Source organism: Orcinus orca, chromosome 12, assembly GCF_937001465.1.
Source record: "Orcinus orca chromosome 12, mOrcOrc1.1, whole genome shotgun sequence".
Taxonomy (NCBI): domain Eukaryota; kingdom Metazoa; phylum Chordata; class Mammalia; order Artiodactyla; family Delphinidae; genus Orcinus; species Orcinus orca.
Genome location: NC_064570.1, coordinates 50,902,205 through 50,915,232, shown reverse-complemented (window position 1 = coordinate 50,915,232; position 13,028 = coordinate 50,902,205). Strand labels below are relative to the sequence as shown.

General features: G+C 41.4%; 1 protein-coding gene across 3 annotated transcripts in view; it reads left to right on the top strand.

Annotated features, from left to right (window-relative positions):
• The window catches only part of SOBP (sine oculis binding protein homolog), a 159,341-nt gene that overhangs the window by 98,032 nt on the left and 48,281 nt on the right, over positions 1 to 13,028 (top strand). Inside the window, exon 6 of one of the 3 annotated variants that reach the window (XM_033418730.2) lies at positions 2,623 to 2,763. The exons of the other annotated variants lie outside the window; for them this stretch is intronic. Coding sequence (XP_033274621.1) covers positions 2,623 to 2,763 — 141 coding nt within the window. The remainder of the gene's footprint in view (positions 1 to 2,622; positions 2,764 to 13,028) is intronic. 3 annotated transcript variants of the gene reach the window in all.

The following is a 13,028-nucleotide window of genomic DNA, read 5'->3' as shown; positions in this document are numbered from 1 at the left end:
ATAGGCCCCTAGTTTTAAATGTGTTTATTTAAAAGTAAGATCAGATCTCTTTGCAACCCAGCCCCTCTCACCAGTACATGTTGGCCTCATCGCGGCAGTGAGGGGGAATTCTGGATTGCTGTCAGATATTAGCTACTGCTAGGCCTTTCTGGCTAGATCATGGAATCTTAATGAGAACGCCCAAAAGGTGATAAAAACAGCCACATTTCACTTGAAACTCGATAGGCTTTTCAAAATAGGAATAATTGACCAAAGACCTCCCTTAACACTGCCAGTCTTGCGGAAAGCCAGATACATGACCCAGCTCAACTTGAATTGACACACGTTTCTTTGCTGTTACAACTGAGCAGCCCAGGCACTGAGAATTAAAATTCATGGTGACACACTTGGACTCCCATCACATCAAATAAAATATAGTATGATGTATGTGTATGTAGTATGCTGTGTGCCGGTTTCCTGAAATAGTAATTGTAAATGCCCCAAAGGTGTAAAATGACCCAGAAATCTCCAGGGATTGGTTGCTATCTAGAGAGAGTTGGCCTATCCAACCATTTTTTTCTACCCACCCTCCAGATCCCTTTACTCTGGAGCTACTCCTGTGTTCCCACAGTTCTCTGAACTATTTTTTTAAAGAAAAATGGACCGTTTTAGAAAGAAGAGGACCAATCTTAGACTGAACAAGGGTCAGTTCCAAAAGAGGTGGCACCATTATGCTCTCCATCTAGACCATCTGGACTTTAACACAGGCAGAGGAGTGGATTCCACCTGAGTTGTCCTATTTCACCTGCACACTCCTCTGTTTCCATCTGTGCTGTTGTTTCCCCTGGCTCTCCAGCTGGCTCTGCTGCTTCTCTCTTTCTCTTTTTAGCCCCTTGGCTCCCATTGCTGCCATGGTCTTGTGATTTAGAGCCTTTTTCTTCTCCTGTACAAAGACCCTCTCCCACAAAGACCATCTCCCCTCACCTACCACCCATTGAAACCCTCTTTTAACTGTCCCTTTTTAGTTTCTTTCTTTGGGGGAGAAGCTGTCTGCAGGAGGGCTGGAGTTCCCCTGCTTCTGCTCTGGTGTAGGTACTCTGCTTGGGATTAGATTTGACTGGAGACCCTTGGTCCCCTGCATGCTCCCTTTTCTAAGGCATGGAGATCTTCGCCTTTCCCATTTCAGGGCCACTGTGCAAAAAGGTCAGAGGCATATGGTTTGGTGTTCATGCTAGCTTACATGAGCAGTCCATCACACAGTACATCACAGTGGTTCTTGGAGCCAGAGAGAGGGATCGAGGACCATGTGTTCTCCAGGGGAGGCACCGTGGTAGGGTGGGTAAGAGTGGGTGTCCCAGTCCCAGCTCTGCAGACACGCCAGCTGTGCAAGCCGGGCAACTTTCTTACCTGCCCTGAGCCTCAGTGCCTTTATCAATACAATGAAGATAAATATAGTAGCTGCCTCGTAGGGTTGTTTCCAGGAGTAAGTGAGATCATGTATATGAAGCACTTAGTGCGCCTGACACACACTAGGAAAAAGTTCAATAAGCAGGAGTCTTATTACTAATAAAATGGATCTAGGAGGTGGCATTAGTTTAAACAAAATCTTCAGGCAAATGCTGGAAGTACCTGCCTTTATTCTCTAACGAGAGTCTCTTTCCAGTGGGGTCGGATAGAAGCCCACAGGTAATATTTTAATTTAGGACAAAACTTCAGAGAAACCCTTGAACATCCACTCACTTGCCTATTTATGCCGAGGGCACTAGAGATGCCTGTTGGCTGCGTAGCAAATGTTGCTGATTTGTGAGGTACTAAAATGTTGGAGTACTTTTTCAAAGAAGAACTTAAAACTTCCAGAAAATCGTACGATGTTGGGGTAAAGAGCTTGAGCTCTTGAACCAGACTATTTGGTTCAGATTCAGGAGGCTCCACCACTCCACGCACTGGCTGTGTGACCTTGGGCAAGTCACTGAATATCTCTGTGTCCATGTCCTTGTCTGTAAAATAAGGACAACAATCCTATGTATCCTGTAGGGTTGGTGTGAGGTCTGAACGAATGAATACCCCTATGACGCTTAGAACGGTATTCAGCAAATGGATGGCATTCAATTGAGGTTGTTGTAATTATGATTATGGTTATTTCTTTCAAGGTTGCATACTTACTAGCACATCATAGAATACCATGGACCAAATTTTCTAGCAACAGATTATCTGAAAGTCGTATTTATATTTGCATGCAAAAGCCACAATAATTCCTTGTGAACAATGAGAGGGACAAAGGTGCATTATGCAGACAATTCTTATAGCTAAGCTTTTTAAAAATATATATAACTGTCCAGGAAGATTCTACGTGATCCAAGACCCCTTCATCTTGCTCTCCCCTTTAATACTAAAATTGTTAATCTTAGAAATATACAACGAAGATAATAAATGCAAAGCAAAGGAAAAATATAATTTACACATGTAAATGTCTGCAGTAGCAAATGGACATGCCTCTGATAAGCCTGTTAAGGGAAGGAGACAAGAAACCATCCTTTGTGGGGCGCCCCCAACGTGCCGTTGTGCTTGGTCTTTACAGACCCTTTTTTAGACCCTGTACGCTCTATACCTTTGCTAGTAGATATTGTTATTATTGTTTTACAGATGGGGAAATTAAAATTCGGGGATGTTACGTTCCTTGCCCTGGGAGAGAGGAGGGGATCTAGTGAGCAGGCGCAGAGCCTAGATTTGACCCACATCTCTCTGACCTGTGCTCAGGCCAAGACACACTGCCACCTTCTCAAGGTAGGGACCAGGTCTGATACATTCTTCCATCCCAGGGCGAGAGAAGGGGTTCAATCTATGTTTGTGACATGAAGGAATTAAGCAATTAATCCAGAATCGCTCTTTGTAGTTCCTTTATGGTAACAATTCTTTGGTAGAATTCGGAAGCCAGAAAGAACATCTGTGGGAACGTTAGGAAGGGGAGTTTATTCAGAAAGGCATGTCAGTGTTTGAGAATTTCCAATGAATACTAAATTATAGGGAAAGGAACCAAAGTATATATATTTTTAAATTTGGTACTCTATAGAAAATATAATTTTCAATGTGTTATAAGCGTTTGAGTGGGTTTTTAAAAATCTGACAGCAATAGATGATATATGATAAATGTTAAATCTTCTTTTGAAGATTTTGATTCTTTTTACAATCAGTAAGGCCGTTTCAAAAAAGGCTTGGCCTCTTTTGATTTGATGGGGTTGTATTCCTCGGGGTGAACCGATCTATTGCCTTCAAGACTTCCGGCCATCAGGTAGCATACTGGAGTTAGGGGTCAGTGACATTTTCCCTCATTGTTTTAATTGCTAGAACTGAACAATTACCCAAAGTACCAAAGAGAATTCACCTTTGATGGCTTGATAGAAACTCTACATCATATATCAAGCAAAGCCAGAAAACCAGATAGGATATCAATTATCAATATAAAAGTGCCTAAGAAACCAGCCAGAACTAGTATTAATCATATTTAGTCATATGCTTGGTTTATGGCTAGAAGAACAAGCTAATGAAAGTCTCTTGGGAGAAAAAGGGAAAGGGAATAAAAAGTATTTGGACTTGAGAAGAATGACATATATGAGTAATAAAGGAGGCAAGAAATCGGAGATGGGGATGTGGGGGTGATGGGGGACCGGTGAGAGGAAATTTCAAGAGAAGAAGAAAGATAGACGGCCATGATTCAGTGGCAAATAAGCAGGTTCAGGCAAATACGGTCTTTAATGTGTTTTCTCATTGAATTTGGCTTAAGCGTCTTTTGTAATAATGTTTTTTGTACACTTCCTACTCTTCTGGTTTGAGGCATCGGACTCTCCACGAGGGCTGTCTTCCCAGCTTCTCCTCCTTGGCCACGTACAACCAGAAGTTGAGATAACCCTCTTTTAAGTCCAGATGAGGCTCCCCTAGCTGAGAGCTCTGTGAGGCAAGACCTTGGTCTTGCCTCACTGTACCCCTGAGAACCATGCTTGCCCACCCCATATTTTATGACTCCAAGCTCTCACTGCCAAGGGCCCAGGTTCAATCCCTTGTCGGGGAACTAAGATCCCGTGTGCTGTGCAGAAAGGCCAAAAAAAGAAGGGAGATTGCATGTTACAGTTGATGACTTGTCATTTTTTTCATTGGCAATGTTTTTTCCTAATGGTATAAAATAATAGCATCTTAACGATCAGTGGTGATATAGATTCAATGATCTGTGGACATAGGTGCTCAAAAATTATTGTTGGTTGAACGCATGCAATAACATATCCCCCTGGTTCTAGTTCACATAAAAACGAAATGCTTAAGGTTGGGTCTGGGTAGTGCATTGGCCACAGACAAGGTGGAGTGGAGGGTTGGTCTGTGGTTGTCTTGGCTGAGAATTTTACTGCTGTATCCTTTCCCTTCAGTGGAGCTGATAGATGGCTTTGTTCATAATTTCAAGGGAAATGTTGAACCAGTTAAGACATACTCCCGATAAGCCAGGTTTAAAATAATAAGCAGTACTTTTGCCTTAATTATCCAGAAAAGTGCTTAATGTTCTACTTTGGATTGCATATCCATCAATATTTCTCTTGAAAATCCATGAAGATACATTGGTGGAGAAGCAATGGTTTCTCTCTCTCTCTCTCTCTTTCTCAATAGAATGAGCTGTAGATTCCATTAGGATAAAGTGTGGGTTTTTAAAATAAATCAGGATAAAGTATGGGTTTTTAAAATAAATCAGGATCTTTTTACCCATCATCATCACCAACGCCATCATCTCTTAGAGAGGTTCCCAATCTACAGAAGAGACAAGTACACATAGATAAGTACATTTCCTACACTTCAAATTTGATAATCCACCTTCAGGATATCAGCTAAGTTACACCCTATATTTAACTTTGTGAAATACTCTGCTGTTTTATAGTGTTGAGATCTCAATATAGTTTGGTTTCCTTTGAATGGAAAATTTGAATCTGATTCTGATATTGCAGCAGGATCTGTTATACTCTTCTTTGTGTGAACACAGAAGGGGAAAACCACATAAACATTTTTAAATGTCAAAGCCTGAGATGGGAAGGGAGGCGATATTTAATATTGAGCATATGCTAGAATAAGGCCTTCAAATGAAAAGTATCCTGATTATTAAGATACGTGAAATACTTTGGGGTCTCCATTATATAGCCATTTCAAGCAGTGGTGTTTTTAACTTCTAAATTGTCTGATAAATGTGTTAGGACAAAAATGGTGTAAACACTAGTTTTGGCTTAGCGAAATATTTATATATTTGCCAGAGAGCTTGAATTTTGACAATTTGTGACATCATCGTGTATATAAAATACAGTGTATGAAGGCAAATTATATATCCCATGCAGAAATGTGGATACATACATAAAGGAAAATGAAAATAAACTAGAACATTACAGAAGTGCTTATGAGCCTATGGCATTTAACACATCTCAATCATTTATGCAGTATTTGATATAAACATCAAAAACATAATTTGATGTTTATATATGAACACATAAAAATAAATAACATGGAAAAATAAAGTTGTAGTGAAATTTTCATTTTCATTTTTCCTTAGCACTTTTATTTTTAAACAATGTTATGACTGTCATCAAATCAGCCAAGTTGAGAATTGCATCAGTAGAGACAGCCGGTCTTGATAATTCAAACCCAAAAGACCTTTTCTCAAGGGATATATTCTCTGGTGTGTTTGGTCTGGATAGTTTCTTACATCTCTAATTTATTCTTCTGTGTACCTTGCATGAAGACGATATCTATAATTCAATGCAATATCTGTAAAGATTTAAAACCTTTTCTAAAAACCTGAGTGTTTAGTGTCATGGAGACAACTCAGAAGGTGGAATTAATATGAGAGTAGGTGGTGATGGGGTATGTATGTGACCCAGATTTTGAAGATATTTGTCTTTCAGTCGAGGTGCATTTATCAAGTACCTACCATCTCCCCAGTGCTGTGCTTAAAAGACGTGTGTTGCAGTGCAAACACAGCATAAAATGTGGATCCTTCTCATAAGGAGCTTACATGCAAACTGTGCTGATATGAACAATGAACTTCCAGTGTATATTAAAGTGCCAGATGTGGTGGTATGCTGATTAGAGAATAGAAATATGTACTGAAGTATTATGTGTACAAAAAGGAAGTAAAGGGTCATTTAATGGGGAAGAGATGGTGGGCTGGAGTCATCAGGAATAGATCCTCAGAGGAGGTGGGGCCTGGGCTGGTCCTTGGAGGAAGGGGAATGGAAGTATGTCTCAGAGAAAGAGAAGACTATTGGTGGAATGATGGGAGGGAGGTGAGCAGGGAGCACGTGGGGGTCATCGAGACACTGCCTGGCATCATTTTGTGAGTAGTAAGAATAGAGTTACCTTGGTACGTTGTGGTCAAGTAATAAAAACAGTGAAAGCCAGACAGCTAATTTCACATTTGGTGTTTTAGGCTATGGGATCTGTATTAGGTAACTGCGCCAGGACGTGCCATTACGAAAGCAGTGCTTTCACGCCTTGCAGGACACGAGCAGCGAGACTTCTAGAAGGTGGTTAGAACAGTCCAGGCACACTGTGATGAGGACAAATGCTTCTCACAGCTGGAAAGGCAAGAAAGAGACTGCAAATGACTGTCCAAAAATATTGGCCATCAAGTTCTTATGACCATGTTAATATAAGTAACTGGCAAAGATTTCATCCCAAGCCAATTTTCTTATAAATTTAGACTTTGGATAAGAGTCGTAATCGAGTAAGTAGGTAGTTGTGAACAGTGGGAAAAACTGAGATCAAAGTAGAAGCAAGAAACTGAACTGTGATCCAGAATGATTCAGGGATCATTGTGATTTAAACACAAACTAGGGGGAAAAGGATCTTAAATTTGGATTAAAGAGGGATAGAATCTCCCTTAACAAGAATGCAATAACCCCTTTGCCCAGAGAACAGCACAGAGGCAGTGCAGCGTATGTGCCCTGGAGTCACACTAACCTGGCTGTGTGGTGACTAGCTTTGTGGCCTTGGGAAGGTCGGTTTCTGCATGTGTAAAACAGGAACGATAGCTGTAGACACCATTTAGAGTTGCCATAAAAGCTAAATGAGATAATACATATAAAGTGCTTGGTGTATAATAAGCACTCAATAAAAGTAACTAATAAAGGGAATAAACCCCCTTTTTTTGTATTCAACTTTTAAGAGAAAGAAAGAAATGCCAGTAAATAAAACTCACATGAATAATTAGATTCCTTGTTTTTTAAAAATGAAGACAAAAATCTTATAACACATAGCTTTTGATTGTGTGGATTTAGCTTACTCTTTACACCTTGCACGTGTACAGGACTCTAGAAGGAGAACTGGTATTTATCCAGTAATGACCCTAAAGATTTTCAAGATCTTCATCAAAGAAAAAACATCTTATTGAATTTACTGTCTTTACTAAGATAGAGTATTAGACTAATATAAAATGGTTTGGGGGGAAAAAAGTCTTACACAAAAAGGGTTTGCTAGTTAAACCTCCAAAGCAAATTTCTTATAATCCCACGTTCCCTGATTTTCCTAATTACCTGACTATTTAAAATTTTACTTTTCTTTTGGAAGTAAACACCATCACCTACTTCTTTGGCCATCTTCTTTGTTCATATGCTGATAAGTTTCAGGATGTATCAGTTAGGCACTTAATTATTGATTTGATAAATCAGTTTTCTTTTGGCCTGATTTCGCTAAAATGCATGTGGAACTTGTGACAGTCATAAAAATGAAAAAAAAGAAAGAAAAGAAGCAAAAATCCAAAATAATGTGAGCAGAATGTCATTAAGTGAACATGATAAAGCTGGAAAGCATCTCTCTTGGTTAGAACTCCTCTTTGAAATTGTTGGGCTGCCTCTATCCTACACAGATTATCAAGGTCATGTTGAAGATTAAAATGAGCTGTGGGACAATAAATTGCCCTTTATAGCAGAAAAACATGCAAACAGAAAATGAGACCTAATGTCTTTCCACATGCCCTGATTTTTTTTTCTTTCTGAGCCTAATACACCTATTTAGTCTAATTTAGTTTTAGCTTTAGTTATGGTTTCTAAAATTACAATGTGTGCGAGGACTGGAATTTTTTTTCTTCCAACAGCAATTAGAGTGTACGTAATATGCTTTTCTCTCCTCCTTTGGGGAATGGTAAGAATCACATATCTCCCTCCTGTCTCTGTGTCTGGTCAGCCTGCTGTGGGGACGCCTCTCACAGGGCCCAGGGTGGGAACAGTGCCTCTCCAGAACCAGCAGCCCCATAGCCTTGCATCTAGACTGGCTCTCATGTCATCGAAGTGTTAGCCCCAGCAAACAATGAAAGTACAATAATGTCTTTTTAGATTGTGAAACTAACCATACAGAGTTATTTGTAGATTTGAAAGTATGACTTAAAAAATGTAGTTGAAGCCACTGTTGTTGTTTTTTTTAAAATGACCACAATACATGGGTTTACATTTTAAGTTTTCTATCCCAAGAAAGGAATGACAGGACTGTTAAAGATGCTGATGGTTAGAGCAAGAAACCTGGGAATAGACAAAGGTTCTGCAATCAGTTCTCCTTCACTCCCAGCTGCCATCATCACCATCTCTTTGGCTCATCCTGGCCATGCCATTAACATCTCTTAACTGTTTCCATAAATTAGAGAACTTTATGCGGGTGCCACACACAATCATGCTCTCCTCAAAGCCCACGTCATCAGTTTCTTCCATCATTCAGTCAGCGAGCTTTTACTGAGTGCTTACGATGTGCAGGGCGCAAGATCATCTTGGATGAGTACGAAATGGACTCCATCTTCACAGAATTGCCCCCTGGTTTCTATAAGTTCTTTGTACATTTACTTTATATTATAGTTAGATGATCGATGATAGATAGATAGATAGATAGATAGAGACATACATAAGTATTTATAAACTCATTTTACTAAAGGCTTTGAATAAGCTCTCAAGAAATACCTACTGCATGAATGAATGAACAAACCGTACTGGTGTGGCTCCCTGTTGGCACTTTTCCACAGCCAGCTCAGACTCCACGGTCTCTCCTGCGTCTAGGGAGTTGTCAGGAATGTCTGGAATGCGGCAGCGCTGGCTGAATGGAGTTCCTCTCTGATAGATTTCTGAGTTGTCTGGTTTCTTGGGCAGAATGAATAGTGGCAGAAGGTGTAGGAGCCACTTCTGGGCTCTGAGAACTATCTGGGGTTCCCTCTCTGAACTGTGGCATACCTCATAGTCTCCCCGCCACCCCAGTCACCCAGGTTCATTTCCCACATGAGAGTGGAGCCTGGAAAGAATTTTCTCCAAATTGCATTCAATGCCGCATATCCATGTTTGTGTTTGAATTTAGCTACTAGAGGAGATATCAGATGTAGTATTCAAGGCATTAGGTTTAAAAATATGTATTTTTCATTCTTTTCGAACTATTTAGATTAAGATTTTAAATGAAAGAATTGCTTTGGAAACACGACTACATTCCTAGGTTTAAGTGAGACACTCGGGTCTATCTGGTCTAGGATGGCAAGCAAAGCTTCCGGAAATCCCCCTAACCCTCTTCCAGCTCCTTCTCTCTCTCAGGTGATTTTCATACGAAATGTCAGTGGCTCCAAGATGTAGTTTTCTCAGAGTGCTCATTCTGTTGAATTGGCCCCATAGAATGATCATACTTCTTTTTGAAATAGAACTATGCAAAGTCTTGAATTCTATTACAGAATTTAATACCAATAATTACTTAAAATTTAATGAATTTCACTACTGACTTAATTGCTTTTGAGTAGTTCCACTTAACTTATTGAAGACAAGCAAGGACATAGTCATTTAATGAGCAGCAGAAGTCTTGCCCTCACATCTGCCTACGTTCTCTTTTCAATTAATCAATTATAGTCCGATGGTATGTAATTACACATTAAGAAAGTTATTGGATATCGCAGCATGTCTGTCCCTGGGGGGCTCATGAATACAGTAATATAACACACCTGTAATGACCTGTGCTTAGATCTACAACTTACACTCATTTCTCTCCCTCTCTTCCTCTCTCTTTGCTAAATTAAGATGAGAGCAATTACCATTAACTTTTTGAGTCACATCTAGTCAATGTGATATGGAGAGAGAAAGTGAAAAAGACTGAAAGAAAAGTAAAAATGGAGGAAAAAGACTTTATCTCCAAGTATGAGTAATCTGCCTTTTGAAATTAAGCTTCCTGAGACCTGGTCCTGAGAGCCATTGCAGCTGTGGTCGGTGGTCGTCCATCAGAACTGTGTCTACTGAATCGTACCGAATTCTTGAGAAAATCAGGCCAGCATTATTTGAACTCAAATAGTGTCTTGCTTCCCAGCTTCCTTCAATCTCCTGATGAGAGAAATAGGAAAACCTTTTGAAATCACATTCAGGCAAATTTGCTTGGCTTGTTTCAAATCAAACCGAAGTCTGGAACTGATCCCCAAGCAGGAGCGCTAAGCCTCCGCATAGCAACTAAGCCGCGTTAAAAAAAATAATAATAACAAAGAAAGAAAGAAAAAAGAACCCACTAAAAATCCAGCACAAACAAAGAGCAAATTTTACTATGTTCATGGCCTAAAGGCTCTGGTTATGTGAAGGGGTCTATTCTAGTATGTCCTTCTGATTTATGCTAAATCAGTAAAACCCAACAAGAACCTCTTAATCCAAATTATATAGTCAGAGACATTCTAAATGCCTAAACCAACCAAGTGATTTTAAGCAAATGCCCTGTTAAAATAAGCTTTTGATGTCTGCACTACTCCAACTCAAGAAGCAATCTGTTGACATTTTCGGCAAATGCTATCTTCGTCTGAGACAGAGGCAGCCGTGGCTTCTTCAGAGTATTTTTCAGAGTGAAGCGATTCTTCTCTCCTTCCCTCCCTCCTCCCCAACAAAAAAACCCTGCTTCTATTATCCCCTCATTGAGGTACTGACACGGTCAAGTCTATTGTGATGAATGGCTGTCCATCAGGATAGAAAGAAGGATACGTTGGTACTCAGCTAGCAGATGCTCATGAACATGCAAATGAATGTGGTGAGCCTCCTTGGTAGGAAGGATTTGCTTTGTTGATGTTTTTAACTCTGCAACCAATTTTGGGCATTTTGTGTGCTGTTTTGCCTGCTTACAGCCACTGGCCGCACATACCCCACTGTCACTTGGGCAAAGCCTGCCTCTCCGTGTGCCTCCTGGGGATGCCCAAGACCCCACTGGCCCAGAACAGAGGATGTGTGTCAGCGGCACAGAGGCACCCCATGTACTTTCAGGGTGTGTCCTTTCCTGGCACTCCTGGCCCGTCGGGACAAATGTCTCTACCGAAGGGGCTGTCTTCCTGTGTGGGCTCCATTTGTGGCATCTCATGGGCCTCCATGGGGTTGGATTGTAAATAGTGGCCACCACATAAAACATGCCATCTGTACCCCTGTGGGTAGTAGGATGGAACACAAAAAAGATTTATTCCAGGAATATGAACTGATGTTTACAGACATGCCAGGGCTGGCTTTGAAAACACAGTGGAAAACTGTCTCAAAAGCAGTTTAAGTACCATGTAATAGGAGTCTCAAAAAAGTGCTATAGGAGCATGAAGGAAACCTCTATGCCCAGGGAGATGCACGAAGCTGGTGTGTGCGCACCAAGCTGGTGTTTCCACACCAGTCCCCTTCCCCCCGGAGATGGGAGGTCCCATGAGGGAAGGCAGGGCCAGAAGGTGGAGGGTACCTGTGGCTCTCATGCTTTGGGGGCCTGGAGTACCCCCAACCCCCAACCCCTGTAATAATTCCTTAAAAAATGGAGGGTGAGGAGATCAGTTCAGATTGAACAAATTGGATTGCTCTTGGGAAAGTTTCCTTGTTTGCTGGGCTGGGATTTCAGGGCTGTGTTGGGGGATGTCCTTTGTTGAGGGCATCATACCCACAGGCAGACACAGGCACCTTGGCTATCGGGGTGATGACTGCACATCCCGGGATTTGCACAGCCTTCCCAGTTTCACGTTTATCATCTGTTTTCACAAACCAGTGGTCCTCAGATGAGTTCAGGTGCCCAGCATCTGGAAGTAGTGTCACTCTTGGGAACACTATGAATTATTGACCTATTTAATCCCCACTGCATGAACTAGGAGGAATTTTTGCCATCTGTAATACACATATGAGATACAAAGTCATAACCAGTTCAGTAAATATATTATCAAGCTAACCAAACAGGAGTGACAGTTTCTTGTTTCCCATTCATATTCCTTTGCTGCTTGCCCATTGGTTCCGTCATCTTTGAATGCTTTGCTAGCAGATCCTGCAGCCTCCGTCTGTGAGATAAGTCCTTTGCTGCTGAATCCGGGTAATTCCTGTTTATGCATGCTGTAGTTACTGCCTTGTGATAGGAGTTTATTTCCCTGCTCAGCCTGTTCTGGAGATCTGGCCACTCCGTTTATGAAGAGACTGAAGGGAGTGGCGTCTCATATTTCTAAACTCAATCCCGCATCTCTACCCCGACCCCGGTTGCCATCTATTTCCCCTTCCCACCTTCTTCCCTTCGGAAACTAAGAAGGGTGAGGGCAGGGGATAGGCAGGCTTTCTTGGCCCTCACTACAGTGTGGATGTCGGTGAGGGCGCCCCCTAGTGATTTGTGGTATAATAACGCCCTCCAAGTTGGCCCTGAAGTTGGATCCTGTGTCTCGACCCAGGCCTGCATAATTGTGCCAGCACTTTGGGACCTGTGAGTTTGATATATTAGATTCTCTGTGCCAGACTGTGGTGTGTGTGTGTGTGTGTGTGTGTCCCTGTGGGCGTGCATGTGCATGCAGCAACTTTTTACTGAGGGCTTTTATTATCACAGGACCATGAGAAGCTCAAATATGACATTCCAGTTCATAAAAACTTTTCAGCCCCCAGGAACTTCTTCCTGGCTGCATTTCCCCACAGGTTACGGTCACCTGTCAGTCTGCTCAGAGACATCTTCCCCTCCTCCCATTTCCTTGCCTCACTTTTCCGTCTGTTCATACCCCGTGCTCACATTTCCCTCAACTTTTTATGCTGAACAGACCAGGCACTGCCCGG